This window comes from Ursus arctos, unplaced genomic scaffold (genome assembly GCF_023065955.2).
Source record: "Ursus arctos isolate Adak ecotype North America unplaced genomic scaffold, UrsArc2.0 scaffold_1, whole genome shotgun sequence".
NCBI classification, from domain to species: Eukaryota; Metazoa; Chordata; class Mammalia; order Carnivora; family Ursidae; genus Ursus; species Ursus arctos.
The window spans coordinates 80,799,841-80,818,903 of NW_026622763.1; the positions used below are offsets into that span (position 1 = coordinate 80,799,841).

At 37.6% G+C, this 19,063-nt stretch overlaps 1 protein-coding gene across 3 annotated transcripts in view; it reads left to right on the forward strand.

Moving 5' to 3' along the window:
• Window positions 1-18,104, forward strand: part of ZDBF2 (zinc finger DBF-type containing 2) — a 30,301-nt gene extending 12,197 nt beyond the window's left edge. For all 3 annotated transcript variants that reach the window (XM_026492106.4, XM_026492104.3, XM_026492103.4), the window contains exons 5-6: window positions 259-386; window positions 6,152-18,104. In XM_026492106.4, the coding sequence (XP_026347891.2) occupies window positions 259-386; window positions 6,152-13,361 (7,338 nt within the window). In that variant the 3' untranslated portion in view covers window positions 13,362-18,104. The remainder of the gene's footprint in view (window positions 1-258; window positions 387-6,151) is intronic.
• The last annotated feature ends 959 nt before the right edge of the window (window positions 18,105-19,063 follow it).

Consider the following 19,063-nt stretch of genomic DNA (forward strand, 5'->3'; position numbering starts at 1 on the left):
TAAGCATCGTTTTTTTTGCATAAATCATCCACATTTAAGAGGATTTCCTTAGGAGAGATTTGGAGAAATGTAATTACTATATCCAAGGGAAAGATACTTCTGTGGTTTTTAGATACACATTTTAGAATTGCTTTGCAGAAAGGCTCTATCAATTTATACTTCTACCAGCAGTATCTATATGAATCCATTTGTGAAACTCTCACTCTTAGTGAGTATTACCTGTTTAAAACTATTTAGTGTATTTTTTCTCTTTAATAGCATATGTCCAGTGCTCAGCACAGATACTTGACCACACAGAATCGACAGCGGATGGGCACCACTAGCCTGATGGAGCGTTTCTTGCAGGACGTGCTCCGGCACCACCCGTATCATTCTCAAGAAAGCAGGTAAAGAGGTTGAGTGGAATTCTGTTAGGACAGAGTTATTGTATGTTACAGTCGATGTTTGTGTGGACTTTCTAGTACTTCTTAAATGAGTCTTTTCATTAAGGAATGTAAAGTGAAATTTTATAGTAACTTCTCTTTGCTGTTACTTAAAAATCTTTTCTAGCTTAAATAAGAAATTTTACTATAAAAGATATGGATCACGCCAGGCTTTTTTCTAAATAAAAGTCTTAGGTCAATAAATAGTTATACATCATTAAGGTGTTCTATTAAATATGCCGTAAGATTCAGCAGGGGAAGATGCTGGGGGAAAATGGGAACGGACAAGCTGGTGACTGCCGCAGAGTAAGTAAAAACCAAGTCAGTTCCACCTTCTCTGAATTATTCGCCGACTGGGTAGAAGAGATATCAATTACAATTGGCTTTTTAATGATCTGTCAGTGTCTTGATAGCTTTCTCTTGTATCAATGTTTTGGTTATTTTAATAAAAATAAATATTTGATAACATTTAAGAGTTAATGTCCTGTGTCAAGGAAAACGTTGCTAGAAGATTAGATTAAGTACTGTGTGCAGGTTTGCAGCTATAGCTTATGAGATAAAGCAAAACAGATTATTAGGATATCTGCACGGAATGGTTGAGATAAGCACAGGCAGTGGAAAAAGGATAAACTTCTTGAATGCTTTGCTGTTGCAAGTCGCAACCCAGAATTTAGCAAATGGGGAAAAAGTTTAAAAAATAAATGCTCTTTCTTAGCTGTTGGAAAGATAGACTATTTTGGGGTCAGTATAAAATTCCAGTTTATTGCTTTTATAAGCAATGCTTCACCAGACATATTTGTACATGCAGCTGTTTCTGTGGTATAGAGTCCTCAAACTTGAACTTCCGGGCCAAAGTTTCTGGGGCTTAAAAAATATTTTTTATTTTTTAACCTGAATTTCATTTTGGAATAATTTCAGGTTTACAAAAAAGTCGCAAAACTGGTACAAGGAATTCCTATATCACTTTCCCCTGACTTCTTCAGATGTTAAATCTAAAATAATGACAGTACAATGGCCAAATCCATGAAATTACATGGATGCCATACTGTTCATAGGCCTTATTCAGATTTTGTCCGTTGTCTTACTAATACCCTTTTGCTGGGACCAGGGTTCAGTCCAGATTCACACGTGGCATTTCATTGCCCCATCTCCTCAGACGCCCTTAATCAGGAACAGTTCCTCAGTCTTTGCTTTCAAACCTTGGACACTGCTGGCCAGTTATTTTGTAGGATCTCCACAAATTGGAGTATGCCTGACATTTTCTCATGATTAAACTTAGATTATGCATTTGGAACAAGAATAAATTAAAATTGATGTTGTGCCCTTCTCAGTGTATTAAAGAGACCCATGATGTTGCCATGTCTCCTGGCTGGTGATGTGAACTTGGATCACTTAGTTAAGGTGGCTTCTCTACTATAATGTTACTCTTTTCCCCGTTATAATTAATAAGACTTGCGGAGAAGTACTTTGAGGCTATGTAAATAAATACCGTTTCTCATCTTATTTCCACCCACTTATCGTGTTAATTGATGATTCTTCCCTGAAACAGTTATTATGTATATTAATTAGCCTTCATAAAGAAGAGCTTTCTTGTTCCCTCACTTATTCGAGTATCTATTTATACCATTATAAACTCATGGCTGTGTCTTCTGTGGGTTTTAATCCTTCACTGTTACTTATTTTGTTGCTCAAGTTGTGTGTGGAACTTTAAAGTTCTTGAGAGGCTTCCTAGAAGGCTATGCCAATTTATATACAATTTATATAACATACATACACACCAGTAGTCTGTGAGCCTGCTCATTTTCTGTCGCTCTTGCTAACACTGGGATTAGCAACTTCTTTTTATCCCCCATAACGTAATAGGCCAAAAAAGGGTATCCCTTCATTAGCCTTTATTTACTTAAGAGTAAAAGAGAACATGTCTTTATATAGGTTTATTAGCCATATGTTTATCTTATGGATTGTAGACGTCTGGTTTTCTATTGAATTGTTTATATATTTTGGATTTGTATGCAATATTTATAGAAAATAAATATATTTTATTTGTATTTTAAGTATGTTATAATTATTTTCCAGGCACCTGTCATGTGTCTTTCATCTGTGTGTATTGTCTTTTACTGTATAGAAATTAAACATTTTGACATAATTAGGTGTAAGGGGAATTTTCCTTTATGGCTTCTTTCATGTCTTTTTCTTCATGTCCTTATTTCTGCTTTTAAATGTTTTTAATCTTCCTGGAATTTGTTATCATGTGTGGTGTGAGGTAGGACTTCTAATTTTTTGTTGTTGTTGTAAACTTATAGTAATTATCTCCGCTGATATAAAATGTCACCTGTAAGGGCGCCTGGCTGGCTCAGTGGGTGGAGCATGCGACTCTTGATCTCCTGGGTGTGTGTTTGAGCCCCACGTTGGGTGTGGGGATTACTTTAAAAACAAAAAAATGTCACCTGTAACAGAAACTGAATTCCTCTATTTGCATATCTGTATCTGTATTCCCATCAGTATATCTGATTTTGAATTCCATTTTCTTACCTTGAGTTTTTTTAATCCCATGCTAACACATTATTTATGTTTATAAGCATTCTAAATTATAGAGTATATTTTAAAAAATTTCTTCTCTCCCCCCTTATCTAGACATTGTAGGTTTTTCTATTATTTTAGCCTTCCTGAAAATCAGCTCTTGCTTTATTTTTGTTTTCTATTTATTGGTTTTTCTTTTTCCTAACTAGTTTCCTCAAATTTCCTGGGTGGGGGGGGATTTGATTACTTTCTTCCTGAATTAAGTGCTCATTTAGTTAATTTGTATCTACTAATTCTTTTTTTGGTGGAAGACGTAAAAGTGTGAGGTTTCCATTTTGATCACATATCATAGATTTGGTATGTTGTTTTTAATTTTTTTTATAGATTTCAAAAATTTAGCACAAGAATTATATAGAAGAGAGTTTTTAATCTTTAATGGTTAGATTTTAAGAGGGCTTTTTTGTTGTGAAATTAGTTTAAAATGAGTAGAAATATAGATTGTGATTTAGTTGTTAATTTGAACCACACGCAAATACAGATGCAAATCAAACCATCTAGATGGTGATTCCTACCTTTTTTGGGATTTTGCCTAATTGTTTTATTTTATGATTCTGCTTTACTTCCTTTTCTTTGCCAAACATTGCAGGATTAATTTTATTTTGAGAATGTTGTGTTCGTCATTAAGACAAATAAATGGAGATGATCTTCTAGGGTTCTGAAAAACTAGGGTAAAGTGGTAATTGTACTGCAGTTTTATTGATAAGAATTCAGAAGAGTGAAACATTCTGGAATTTTTTTTGTCCTATCATATTATTCTGGTATCTGGGTTAACTTTTTAATTTTACAAATACCAAAAAATGTTCTTTTAGTGTTAATTATGATAAATTTTTATGGGAAATAAATAATGATACTTCTGACATGTTAAAAAATAGTTGCACGTGGCTAATGCGTTATACATTTCTCTTACATGATTGAAGCATCTCTCAAATTGAAAAATATTTAATAAAGGTCTTTTAGGTGTTAATCTGTTTTTTAAAAACTCATTTATTTATTTATTTATTTATTTATTTATTTATTTATTTAGATTTTATTTATTTATTCGACAGAGACAGAGACAGCCAGCGAGAGAGGAAACACAAGCAGGGGGAGTGGGAGAGGAAGAAGCAGGCTTCTAGCAGAGGAGCCTGATGTGGGGCTCGATCCCACAACGCCGGGATCACGCCCTGAGCCGAAGGCAAACGCTTAACCGCTGCGCCACCCAGGCGCCCCTAAAAACTCATTTATTTTTAATAGGACAGTTTTAGATCAACAGAAAACTTGAGAAAGTAGTACAGAGAGTTCCTAGATACCCTTTCCATGTAGTTTCCCTGTTACTAACAACTTTCATTAGTATGGCCCATTTGTTAACAATTAATGAACCAACATTAATACGTTAACTAAGTTCTGTAGTTAATTCAGTTAATTCAGTTAATTCAGTAAAAACTTAGTTTTTACGTAATGTCTTTTTCTGTTTCAAGTTTCCACCTGGGATAACCATTTCCATTAACTTGTCTCCTTAGACTCCTCTTGGCATTTAAAAAAAATTTTTTTTCGGGGGGGAGGGAGAGAATCTTAAGCAGGCTCCACGCCCAGCACAGACCGTGATGCAGGGCTTGCTCTCATGACCCTGAGATCATGACCTGAGCTGAAATCAAGAGTCAGATGCTTAACTGACTCAGCCACCCAGACACCCCTGATTTTAGCCGTCCTGGCAGGTGTCAGGTGATATCTCATTGGAGTTTTGATTTGTACTCCCTGATGATGAGTGATGTTGAGCATCTTTCCATGTGTCTGTTAGTCATCTGTATGTTTTCGTTGGAAAAATGTCTATTCATGTCTTCTGCCCATTTTTTAAATTGGATTATTTGTTTTGGGGGTGTTGAGTTTTATTAGTTCTTTTATATTTTGGATACTAACTCTATCAGATATGTCATTGGCAAATATCTTCTCCCATTTGGTAGGTTGCCTTTTAGTTTTGTTGATTGTTTTCTTCACTGTGCAGAAGCTTTTTATTTTGATGAAGTCCCAAAAGTTTATTTTTCCAGAGACATCTAGGAAGAAGTTGCTGCAGCCGATGTCAAAGAGGTTACTGCCTGTGTTCTCCTCTAGGATTTTAATGGTTTCGTGTGTCCTATTTAGTACTTTAATCCATCTTGAATTTATTTTTGTGTATGGCAGCATTATCTACAATAGCCAAATTATGGAAACAGCCCAAATGTCCATTGACTGATAAATGGATAAGGAAAATGTGGTGTGTGTACACACACACACACACACACACAGAGGAATATTATTCAGCCATAAAAAAGAATGAAATCTTGCCATTTGTAATGACGTGGATGGAGTTAGAGTATCATGCTAAGTGAAATAAGTCAGAAAGACAAATACTATATGATTTCACTCATGTTTGGAATTTAAGAAACAAAACAAACGAGCAAAGGAAAAAAAAGAGAGAGAGAGGCTAACCAAGAAATAGACTCTTAACTATAGAGAACAAACTGATGGTTACCAGAGGGGAGGTGGGTGGGGGATGGGTGAAACAGGTATGGGAATTAAGGAGGGCACTTGTTGTGATGAGCACCGAGCATTGTATGGAAGTGTTGAATCACTATATTGTACACCTGAAACCAGTATTACACTGTATGTTAACTAACTGGAATTTAAATAAAAACTTAAAAAACCCCAACAGTGTGTTAAATAATAGCTAACATTTGTGAATGATTATATTTTCCAGGCTTTTAAAAAAATGCTATTTACATACAACAACTAATTTACTCCTTGAAACAATCTCATGAGGGAAAACAATATTATATTCTTTTTTTGGGAGAGAACTGAAGCCTAGAAGGTTAAGTAAATTACATAACACTTGTTGCTGTTTATCACTCTGATAACTGACAAATGATATATGGCTTATTTTAAAACAGTCTTTTATGTTTAGGAGCCATTTATGTTTATTAAGTAGCAATTAGTGGAGCTGCCTCCACCTTCTCTACTGATTTCCCTCCCTGAAAATACATACAGTGTACAGCCTCCTGGGATGGCCTTGATTCTTTGTCTGCTAACAATCATCGGGCCCAGGATAGAAGGAAAATAGCATTTATTATGCCTTTATTGTAACATTTTAAATAGGTATTAGAATGTTTTTATGGATTTTCCCCCTTGCCTTTTAGATCAACCCAAAACGAGAGACTCCTTACGAATACTGCGTCACCTCCTGAAGTGGTTCCTGTCGATGATTCGGTTTCTGAAGAAGCAACTGAGGATGCTGCTGGAGTCAAAGGAGAGAGCTCCACCAAGGGTTTTGAACCTAGTAAAGAGTTACAGGCTAGACCTGGCAAATCTCAGGAGTATATACAGGGTGTTTCAGTTAGACCATCGGTTATTCAAAAACTGGAGAAGGGACAGCAGCAGCCCCTGGGGTTCGTTCAGAAAGTTGGGAGTGGCATGAAAGAATTTAATCCAGTCGGTATTCGTCAGGCTACACACACTAGACCAAACTTAATATGTCCATCAGTGATTTCTAGCGCCCCTGCTAGCTGTTTAGCTGGAAGTTCCTTTGGTAGACCAGTTAAAACTATGACGACTAGGTTACCAGCTGCAGCCAGTTTGGATTCAGTCAGAAAATGTGACCCAAACAAAGTTGACAGATACCTTGACCAGCCAGACAGGGGCTCTAGAAATCCTGTGCTGTCATCCAATCTAGAAACTTCTCCAGTTTCATATCAGAAACCTAAAGAACCAAATAGGAAATCTTTAGGTACAAATTCAGATAAACTGATTATACAGGAAGATGTAAAATCTCAGCGTAAAACTTTGTCAGCTGGCGCTAAAGCCCGTGAATTTATGGGTACTGAAGGCTCTTTAAAATCTGAATCTCTTTCCAAGTTAGCTGTCAGCCAAGCAATCAACCTGAATAAAACCGGCCTGCCTTCCAAGAAAGGAATCTTTGAAGATGCTGCTGCAAAGCATGGTGAGAAATTCTTTTCTGGTGTGGATCATACCCAAGAGGAAGAGCATTTGGTTTTTGATAAGTCAGCCTTTTTGGAACAGAAGAGCTCAGTGATTTCTGAAGTGAAGTTTGCTCGTGGCTCCCATCAGTCAGGGTCTGATCAACCCAAAGAGGCCGCCCAAGTCCTGTGGAAGGAGGAGCAAATTGACCAAGAAGATAAAAACTATGAATCGAGAGCTTCTGAAATGAGCTTTGACTGCAGTTCCCCTTTTCATTCACCAACTGGCGAGTCTAAGGTGACTGACAAAGAAATAAACCTTTCGAAGGAAGAATACACTGATTTGCAGTGTAAGAATAATAAATCTTTTGTTTCTGAAATCAGTTCTGATCGAGATGGCTCTCTTCCTTTGGCTACCAACCGAACTCAAGTCATTGTTAAAGGTGTAAGTGTTCAGAAGGCAAAGCCTATTAGCCTGGTTGATGAAAGCTATGAATCTAGTGATTCTGAGATTAATTTTGAATGTGATGCCTTACTCCGGTCAACTGATGACTACCCTCAACAACCTGCAAAAGAAGGAAGCCTTCCTAAAGAGGAACACGTTGACTTGGTTGATAAGAACTATGGATCTAGTAGCTCTGAAGTTAGTACGGATTCTGCTTTTCCTCTTCAATCAGTGGGTGACCGACTCCCAGTGGCTGTCACCGAAGCAAAACTTCAGAAGGTTCACATTGGCTTGGTTGATAAGAACTATGGTTCAAGTTGTTCTGAAACAAGTATTGATAATGATGCTTCTCCTCAGTCAGTAGTTGAGCACCCCCACCTGGTTGTCAAAGAAAGAAACCTAAAAGATAGACAGGTCTACCTGAAAGATAAGAACCTTAAATCCAGTAGCGCTAAAGCACATCTTGATTATGCTGTCTCCCTTGAGACAGTGACTGATGAATCTCCCAGGGCTGTTGAGGAAATGAATCTTCTGGAAGAGAAGAATGAACCTGTGGATATGAACTACGATTCTCATGGTTCTGAAATGAGTTTTCACACCAATGCACGATTAGTGGCTGGCCAATCGGGAGTAATAGTTAAAAAAGGGAACCCTCGAGAAATAGCTGTTGACCTGGAGGAGAAGAGTGTTAAATCTAGCAATTCTGATCAAAGTTCTGATTCTCGAGCTTCTCTTTATCAGTCAGCTAGTGATCAGCGTGAAATAAATCTGAAAGAGTTAAATGTTGACATGGAAGTTAAGAGCTATGGGTGCTCCAGTTCCGAGCTGACTTTTGAATCTGATCCCCCTGCTATGTCAGGTACTGAGCAGTCTGAGATGGACATGGAAGAAATAAGAAAAAGGCACATTAACTTGGAAGGTGAGCACTCTGGGTCAAATAGTTCGGCAATAACTTTTGATTCTGATATTCTTCTTCGCTCAGGAGTTGACCAATCTCAAGTAGCTATTTATGTGGAGGAACCTAGTCATCTGGAAAATAAGACTAATCAACCTTGTGCTGCTGAAATAACTTTTGATTCTGATGTACCTGTTCATTCCGGGACTAATCAACCTGAACTGGCCGTTAAAGACATGATCATTCAGAAAGAAGAATATATACACTTAGGGAGGAAGAATGATGAACCCAGTGGTCCTGAAATAAGTTTGGATTTTTATGTCCCTCCTCATTCAATGGCTGAGCCTCCTGAAGTAGCTATGGAAAAACTACATCTTCAAAAAGAAGAGCAGATATACTTAGAAAATAAGGACAATGAACCTAGTGGTTCCGAATTAAGTTTGGATTATGGTATTTTTCATTCAATGACTGGACATTCTAAAGATCCCATTAAAGAAATGAACCTTCAGGAAGAGCACATTCACTTAGGAAATAAGGGTAATGTGCCTAGTGTTTCTGAAATCAGTTTGAAATCTGACTTTTCTTACCATTTAATGACTGATCATCCTAACATAGCTGGTAAAGAAATGAGCCATCAGAAAGAACACATACACTTCCAAGATAAGGATAATGCATTAAGTGTTTATGAAACAAGTTTGGATTCTGGTGTCCATCTTCATCAGTCAGTGACTCCCAAGCCTGAAACAGCTGTGAAAGAAATATGGCTTCAAAAAGAAAGACATGCTAAATTCAAAAGTAAAAGTGCTAAATTTAGTGGTTCTGAAACAGATTCTAACATCCCTCATTATTTAGTGACTGAACCTCCAATAGCTGTCAAAGAAATCAATGTTCAGAAAGAAGAACACGTTCTAGAAAAAAAGAGTGATAAATATAGCAGTTCTGGAATAATGTTTGGTTCTGGTGTCCTTCCTCACTTAATGACTGAAACACCTCACATTGCTGTTTTGAAGGAGGACCATGTTGACCCAGAAGGTAAAAAAAGTACTGGACCTAGAGGTTTTGCAGTAAATTTGGATATTGGTGCCCCTCTTCATTCAGTCATTGGCCCACCTCAGCTAACCCTCTTGAAGGAACAAAGTGTTCATCTGGAAGATAAAAACCGTGAATCTAGTCACTGTAAAATACGATATGATTCTGGTGACCCTCTTCAGCTATTGACTGGACAGTTTCAGGAAGTGGTTAAGAAAACAAACCTGAGGAAGGAAGGGAAGGTTGTAATGAAAAATAAAATGGTTCAAACGAAAGGGTCTAAATTAATACGTGCTTCCCTTCCGTCTGTGGCTGATAAACCTGAAGGGGCTGTTAAACGAGTAAACCTTGAGAATGAAGGTCATGTGACCGTGGAAGATAAGAACAGCCAATGTAGTGGTTCTGAAATGAGTTTGGATTCTGATTTCTTGGTTGAGTCAATAATTGATCAACCTCAAATAACTATTTTGGATCAGGACCATATTGAGCTAGAAGATAAGCACAGTCAGTCCGGTGGTTCTGAAATGAGTTTTGATTCTGAGGATCCTCTTCAGTCAGTGGCTGAGCAGGTTAGAGAAACTGTGAAAGAAATAAGCCTTTGGAAGGACGAAGTTGATGTGGAAGATAAGACGGATGAACCCAAGGGTTTTGAAATGATGTATGATTCTAACGTCCTTTTTCAGTCAGTGGCTGCCCAAACTGAAGAAGTCGTTAAGGGGATGGACCTTTGGAAGGAGCAGGTTGACTTGCAAGGGAAGATTGGGGAACCTAGTGATCCTAAAATAAATTTTGATTCTAACGAACCTCTTCAGTCTGTGGCTAATGAAATTCAGGATGCTATTGCAGAAATTAATCTTCTGAGGGAAGGACATGTTTGTCTGGATGATAAGGGCTATGAACCCAGTGATTCAGAAATAATTTATGTTTCAAATGTCCCTCTTCAATCAATGGTTGAGCAACCACACCTTTTGGAAGGGGAACATGCCAGTTTGGAAGATAAGAGCAATATCGCTTGTGGTCCCGAAATAACTTTTATCACTGATGATCATCTTCAGTCAGTGGCTGACCAGCTTCAAAAATCTGTGAAAGAAGTCAGCCTTTGGAAGGAAGACCATATTTACCTGGAAGACAAGAGCTATAAACTAGGCGACTTCGAAGTAAGTTATGATTCTGATGTTCCTGTTCACTTCGTGACTGATCCGTCTCCTCTAGCTGTCAAAGAAATAAACTTGCAAAAGAGGGGTCATCATGACCTAGAAGATAAGAGCTGTAGGCCTAGTGTTTCTGAAATAAAATGTGATTCTGGTATTCATTTTCAGTTAGAAGTTGACCAATCTGAAGTGGTGTGCAAAGAAATCGATCTTCCAAAGGAAGGGCATCTTGGCATGGAAGTAAAGACCAGTGAACCAAGTGACTCTGAATTAATGTGTGATTCTGATGTCCCTCTTGAAATAGTGGTTAATGAACTTCAAGTGTCAGTTAAAGAAGCAAATCTTCGAAAGATGCTATTTGTGGACCTAGTGACCAGTGATAGTGATTGCGAAGTGATTGCTGAGTCTGATATGCCATTTCAGCCAGTAATTGACTCACCTCACATGACTGTCAAAGAAATCAATTGTATAAATACAGAAGGTTTTGATCTAGAAGGTGAGTGCTGTGACTCTTGTGGTTCTGAAATAGGATATGTTTGTGAAGCGTCTCCTCAGTCACTGGCAAACCAATCCAAAGAGACTTTCAAAGTAGTAAACCAGAAGAAAGACTATATTATTCTGCAGGAGTCAAGCTGTGAGTCTTACGGTTCTGAAATAAATTTTCAAATTGATCCCCCAGATCGGTCTGTGACTTACTCATCACAAGGGTCTGATAAAGAAATGGTGAAGTATATCGACTCAGAAGAGAAGAGCTGTGGATCTGATAGTCCTAAAACAAATTTTAAATGGGAAGACGATTCTCAGCCAATGGCTGACCAGCTTCAGAAAGAAGACAAAGCAATCACCATTTGTCAAAGGAAGGGTCTAGAAAATACTGGCCGAAAAGATAAGCACGGTGAATGCAGTGTTTCTGCGGTGCGTTGTAATGCCTCTTCTGGGTCGGCAGCCCATCAGAGGGCTAGTAAAGGAAAACTGTTGAAGTTAAAACATGCAGATCCAGAGAGTATGAGCTGTGAACCCTGTGGTTCCGGAATGAGTTTTCAGTGTGCCCCCTCTCTTCAGTCTGACACTGACCAGCCTCAAGAAGCTGTTAATAAAACGGGACTATATAAGAAGATGTCTCTGGACCTAGAAGAAACAAACCGTGATTCCCATTCAAGCTCTATTTTCGTGGTTGATCCTGTCAGGAACCTGGAAAAGGCAAAGGAGGTCATTGAAGACAATCCTGATGAGCCTGTTCTTGAAGCCTTGCCTCATGTCCCTCCTTCATTTGTAGGGAAAACATGGTCTCAAATAATGAGAGAAGATGACATGAAAATTAATGCTCTTGTGAAGGAATTTAAGGAAGGTCGTTTCCATTGTTACTTTGATGATGACTGTGAGACCAGGAAAATAAAAAAAAAAAATTTGAATGAAGGAAAAAAGATTACCTGGACTGACGCGAGTCAGGACACTGCAACAATTCAAGTTCTTTCAGATTGTGATGATAATGCAGGTGGCATTTCAGATACTGATGACTTTTCAGTGGCCTTAGATAAAACTAGCCATCATTCTACAGTAAAGAGGCCTTATTATGAACAGTCATGGCGAGTGGCTTCTCGATGTCAGGCAGTAAAAGTCAGCCATGGAACTCAAACCAATTTCACAAATCAGTCAGACGCACAAGACAGTGGACAGGAGGATGACTCACCAAGAGGGAAGCGATCGCTTCTACAGGACAAAAAAACAAAAAAGAAAGTGAAAATCGGAACACTTGAATTTCCTGAAACATGTACTAAAGTTTTGAAGCCTTTGCAACCCAATGCCTTAGTCTATGTTATTTCTTCAAATATGAAATTTCAGGACAGTGAAACTGCCAACTTCTCTAAAAAGTACCGCACCCCCAGAAGTCGAGATGTTAGCATACAGTACAAATATAAACGGAGCTCCTTTAATTACTATGACCCATTGAGTAAGAAAATTGTAATTAATCCTCCTCTGAGCATAGATGTATCCGACCCTGACAGAACTAACTGGCTTCAAGCTAGTCTTAGCGACCTAAGCTCCAGTTCAGGCGATGAAGATGCTGAAGGCTGTGACCCAACAGCCGTTTTGACCATAAGAGATGAATTACTGGCTTATCCGGGGGCCCCTGTGTCTCCCGAGCGAGCGCCCCAACCAGGGACCTCGAGCGCTAGTGCGGCTCCAAAGGAAAGTAATTATAAGCTTGTCAGCCGCGATGCTGCCGGGACCTCTTCAAAAGCAGTTACACGTACGTTCTTAGAAGGTAAAAAGAAAATTCAGAGGAGGATGACAGCGAATGAGAATAAGCCAGGTTTCCCCCAGAAAGTTTACAAACCCATTAGTCTCCACCCACAACCCAGAATCGCTTCAGAAAAACGGCAGATTTGGATTCAGACCAAACTGAACGATATCATTCGGAAGTATCTTTCAAAATACTCTGCTTTTTTGCGTCGCAAATACCAGTCCAGGAGCGCCTTTAGTAGACTGAATCTCAAGAAGAAAAAAGGCGACGTCCCGAAGGTAAAGGCGGCGAAGAGCCCCGCCCAAATGGTTTTGAGGTCGTCGGTGCCGCGGGTTCCCTCGGAGCCTCCGGTTTCCTCGGGGCCGCCGGTTCCCTCGGTTCCGCCGGGACCGCGGGTTCCCTCGGTTCCTCCGGGGCCGTCGGTGGCGGCTGCTAGGGAGCGGTTAATCGCTGCCCCCAGCTCTGCTCCCAAGCAGCCTGGCCAGGGTTCTTGCCCCCCTGCAGGAAGAAAGAGGAATGGTAGTAGGAAACGCCCTAGGAAGAAGAGAAGAAAGCTTTCGCGACCTGTGAAAATATATGCTTTGAGAAGCTTATATTCTCAGATACCGTACTCTGATAGGATGAGGACTCGGCTATCAAACAAACAGCGGGCCAATGAGACCGCCTAGAAGTGTTAAGGCGAGCTGAGGAGTCAGTACTTCACTTGAAATATATCTGTGCACATAGCTTTCCCAGATTTGGTGAAAAAAAAAATTAACCTTCAACTATTTTGCTACAGACATTATTTTTCAGAACTTTTATAATTCATTTAAAATTAGTGTTTAAGGTCCTTTTTCTTTTTTTTAGAGATTCAAACACATCCTTTGTCCATTTGCCGTAGAAGAGCTTCCTCTTAATTTATATCCATAATTTAGCACAGTATGTATACATTTTTTCCTCCCTCAAATCATGTCCCTCTTATTTATTTTTATGATTGTATCTCATGTCAGCAGGTTATAATATTGCAAAAATGAATGTGGCAAACTTTAAATGCTATCTTATTTTTACTTTTTAAAAACCGAAACAAAGGAATATGTAGTTCTGTGCGTTTCAGAGTGGCATTGTCAATATCGTATTCTAACGATAATTTAAAAAAAACTAGATTAAGTTATCTCAACTTTCCAGAGAGGTTGATTTAAATAATCACAAACAAAATATAATTTACCTTTCTTTTAAGAGCATCCAAGAAGATAAGATTCCGTGATCTTTAATCCAGTTTTTAAAAACTGGCTAGTGATTTTATATACATAAACACAAACTCCTTCTGCTTCATTTAAATTGGATTTGCAAGTCTCTAACTTTCCTTATTTGGACACATGCACATATGCGATCTCTTTAGGTTTTTCTTTAGCATTGTTAGATCTTAAGGGGAAAATGATCTTGCCAGTGTAATTATGTTTTCTACCACCTTTATTCCCCTCCACCTGAAGTGTTGGTGGTTTAATATGAAAATCTGGGTTATCTTTATGGCCTTACCTCTTGAAAATATTTCAGCCACTATCATATCATTTTCTGTAATTATTGAACTGAAATTGAACTGAAATTATTGGTTTGGTAATTTGGGCAAACCATTAGTTGTCATTAACAAATTAGTTGTAATCTTAGTATTTCAAAAGATCTAATAAAACTGATAACCTAAGTGGAGGCCAGTTTTGCAAGGGAAAAACTACATATTTGTACATTAGTTTGGCTTTCCTTAAACTTGCTAACTAATTTTAATAGTTCAAACAAAAGATGTTAAGATAAGCAGTTGGGTCTGAGATACTCAGAATATGTTTCGATCCTTTATTTAGCGACACTGGTTGAGCTGGTACAGACGCATCCAATTACCCTGTTAAGACAAGGATCCAGGATCCTTTTCTATCGTTAATGTTAAAGGAAACATGAATTTCAACTATCTTGTATAAACCATATTTTATTGAAACTAGATCAGTGTACCATGATTTCACAGATAAAAATGTGTTACTTTAGAATTAATGAAATATAGTGTAACAGTTGGTGTCTAAATGTAGTCTTATTTCAGGGGCCGTTTTTAACCTGTGGGTACGTTATGATGGTGTTCTGTTGTAATTTCTTTACTTCTAAATTTAAAACAGTAATTCTGTTGAAAAACAAATGGACAAATGTTTATATTTTTAGTTGCAAAGCAACTTCAACCTTGCCTCATACACAAGCGTATTTTAAGTCCCTTTCTTAAAATGATACTATGGGCCACTAGTTTAAAATAATCCTCCAATTTTAATTTAGAAAAAAACTGTCCTACTGATTAGGAAGTAAACAATCAGCTAATATATAAAAATATTCTATTTGGGGATATTGGTGTCTTTTTTTCCCTATAAAGTAGACACGGTAATTTCCTTAAGTACTGTTAGTAGGCATTCTGGATGCTTTAGGTTTAAGTTTAAAAGCAGGAGATTGTAACGAAATAATATACTCAATGATTATGATATGTCATATCTATTGTGATTGCGTCACACAGGGAGGACAGTTCTTACAAATCAAATGACCAAAAGCAGTTAAAAAATTTTACTACTTTTTTCACATTGGAGACTCTTCTAAATACCATTTTTTTGAGAGAAAAAAGGTTTATATTTAAAATTCATATTACTAAAAATATCAAAGTATAATACAGTCCTGATTTTTTTTTAACATTTTGGAAATGTTTATAAGTTCCTGTAGTCATTATTTTAGACAAGCTTGAAAACTTGAAATTGTAAAAATTATAATTTAAATTAAATTAGAAATGAATTACTTTCAGAATTTGGTAGGATAACAAGATGTGCCCCTTTGTCAAAATACATTTTGGCTTCATTTGCAGATTAGATGAAACAGTTGGATGTTTTTGTGTATTCAGGAGTGCATTAAATTCTTTTAATAGTGAAAAATCAAGTTATAACCACAATGAATATTTTATTAATCTTGTCCTTGTTCAGTATCTTGCATAAATTTTTATTATAATTGTCCCAAGTTATACAGTATGTGGACAATATTGTGTGAAGTGTGTTTTGCATTTGTGCATTTAAATTATTTGTGTAATTAGGGCTCTGAGTGACACTTTTTGGTAAAGAGAAACTATATTTAAATATTCAAGCAAGTATATATTTCCATGTAAAGCTAATGTGAAGACTAATGTATTTTTTATAATGCAGTTTAAAGAGTAAATTTGTTTTCAAAGTTGCCAAGATAAAATTTATCAAATATTGAAATTTGTCTCTACTTTCTCCTCATGTTAAGAAGTTTTTCTGGGAATACTTAAGGAATCGCAGAATAATGAAAACGAGTTCATTTTATAAATGGTCTTAGAGATAATAAATAAGAGAATATAAATGTTGATGCTGGTGAGGAAATAGTTTAACCAAAGATATACAGGTATGTTCATGGAGTACTTATTTCAAAGGATTAAAATTAAACAACTATTTATTTCTCTGGTGGAGTAGCGGGTTAGCAACTTTACACTTTGTATACCTGTATCGAAAGAGTCAATGAACAGGACTGAGTTCAGGAGGCAGACGTGAGATCATTACTTGACACCTGCTGGGAAGAGAGAACTTCAGTGCCTCCAGTATCATAGCGTATGTTATAAAGGACAAGAAAACATGGAAAAGTATACATATGTCACTGAGGTCGGGGCCTTGGGCCTCAATAGTATTGATTTCTGGGTTTTTCTGGTCCAGGATTCTATTGCTAAGATGTAACAACAGCCTACTCTCTGTGATAAGAAATTACTAAAGTAAAAATATGTGATGGGATGTCCATAATCACTAAAGGACTTTTATATATAGAAATAAAATGTGGTACATACTGAAAAATCATGTAATTAGGGAATTAACACATCAAAATGTCAACTTGAGAAGATGAGAGGCTGAGGAAGAGTCTCAACATTTCCTTAAACTTTATTTAGACCCAAAATACTAGGGAAATGATGAGTAAGTTTCCTTTGTTCTTCTTATACTTTATATGTATATTTAAAAAGTCCTCCCAAAATATTTTAAACTACTTACCTTGATTAAGAAATAGGTCTAGGATGAACTATGATTTGTTGCTGAATCTTTAAATAAGTATGAACTTATACTTTATTTACGTTTATAATTTATTATATGCATGTTGTTTTTTTACATGCATTTTATTTTCTAAGTTTTTAAGCTGGACGTGCGTGTGTGTGTGCGTGTGCGTGTGCGTGTACATCTTGAGCCCTTACTTACTAAGTGCCGGGCATTGTTCTGAGCTTTTAACCTGTATTATCTCATTTGATCTTCAAAGAGCCCTATGAGTTAGGTACTGTGATTGTCACTAAATAGCTCTATGCCTCAATTTTGGGATTACAAATGAGTTGTTATTTACTGTAATCAAGTGGGGATTACAGTCAATCCCCAGTGCCAGGACACCACTAATCTACTGTCTGTATAGCTTAGCCTTTTCTGGACATTTTGTGTAAATGGCATCATACAATATGTGGTGTTTGTGTCTGGCCTTCTTCATTTACTGTAGTGTGTTTGAGGGTCATTCATGTTGTGGCATGTATCAGTATTTTGTTCTTTTTTTATTGCTGAATAGTATTTATAATTAGTTTTTAATGAAGCTGGTAACAGAATGCTGGTCTCCTGATAAATATGATAAAAAGCTGTTAGGCTTGAGGCTAGCTGTTCCTTTATGACTCTCATACCTGTTACCCTTGATTATTACCCCAATTCCAAGACCAACTGGATATCTGCCTTTTTAAGTGCCCTTATCCCATACTTGAATGCTTCATACTTCCTCTGTCTTTGACTCTCACTCCCTGTACTGCCCATCCTGGCATTCTTTTCACTGTGCTCTGTGAATTCTCATTTTCACTGTCAACACATTACCGTGTGTTTTCTCAGTCTTTTCACAGTGGATTGCTTGAATGTAACCGAACTGAGAATCACATCCAAGTTAGCCATTCTCCTAATCTCCACGGGCTGGAGAGCCAGGCAGTGTTGGTGATGGTGCTGGTCGTGGTGAACATTCTTCTTTACAGTTACACTTCTCCAACGCCCCAGTACACACCATCAAAATCAAGAAGTGAGACCACAGACCTCATTTGGATTTTACAGATTGTGCTGAAATTTCCTCTATAGGTCCAGGATTTGACCCAGGACCACACAGTGTCATGACTGTTCAGTTTCCTTCTGTATGGAGCAGTTCCTCAGCCTTTCTTTGTATTTAATAACTTGACATTTTGAAGTGTACAAACCAGTTTCTTTGTGGAATGTCCCTCAGTTTGAGTTTGTCTGGTGTTTCTTTATAGTTAATGCTTTGCGGGGGTGGGGGGGCAGAAATTCTGTGAACTTTTCAATGTATCATAACTGCAGCCATGTGATGTCAGTTTGAATAAAAGTGGTGATTGAAAATATCCAGTCTTCGTCTCTATCTTAGAGGAAAAACTTTTAATAATCTGAAATGGGGGCTCTCATAGCGGGTAAGTTGAGTTATCAATGGTTACATTTTATACAACTGAATTTTGAAACTCTTAGGATGGAAAATTTTGTATATTTATTGTCCAACTCATAGATAAGACAGTGGCTTATGTGTCCACTTAACAAATGTTACTCTCCATAACCTCAGTGCCTCTGGTCCTATGCTGAGTCCTCTGGTGGGTGCCGAGGATCCAAGCATCAACCACACAAGCCTCTAGTTGCTCACTTTCATTCGCTGGTGTGAGTGAAAGAGATTTTCAGTAGTGGTAAGTTAGTGAACATGCAACATAATTCTTACACTTTCAAAAGAACGTTAATAAACCTACATAGATAACACAGGATACCGCTCTTTGGATGGAAAAATGTCTCAACTTTCTGCACTGAGACCATTTGCAAGGCATTTCTCCTCGTCACCTGGAAAGATTGCTTTCCTATGTTGGCATTGTTATGACTAGTCTCACCTGTGTTGGGTTGATGCATCAAGATGAGTTGTTACACAGACCCCCTTAGTTATTTGTCTTAGGGCACAGAGAGGACTTCCTAAGGACAAGCTGACATGTGCATCAGCTGTTTAGTTTTTGAGTTGAGCTCTTGTCAGCTCTTTTGAACTGGAAAAATAGAGGGTTTATTAATTTTTCTTGGAGACTTGTTAATACTGGTCACAGACAATGAATACATGATTCATTATCCATTGAGCTGAAATTATTTTACGAGGTGAATGACCACTTGAAAATAGGGTTGTTATCTACCATGATTATTTCACTGTACCAAATGGTGGTAGCCTTGTCACTGATTACTACTGTGGTTTCACACAGGGTCCTTCTTATATCTAGAACATATTTAAGTGAGTATTTGAGGGAGCATCGATGGCTCCATAGAGTTAGGGAATCCAC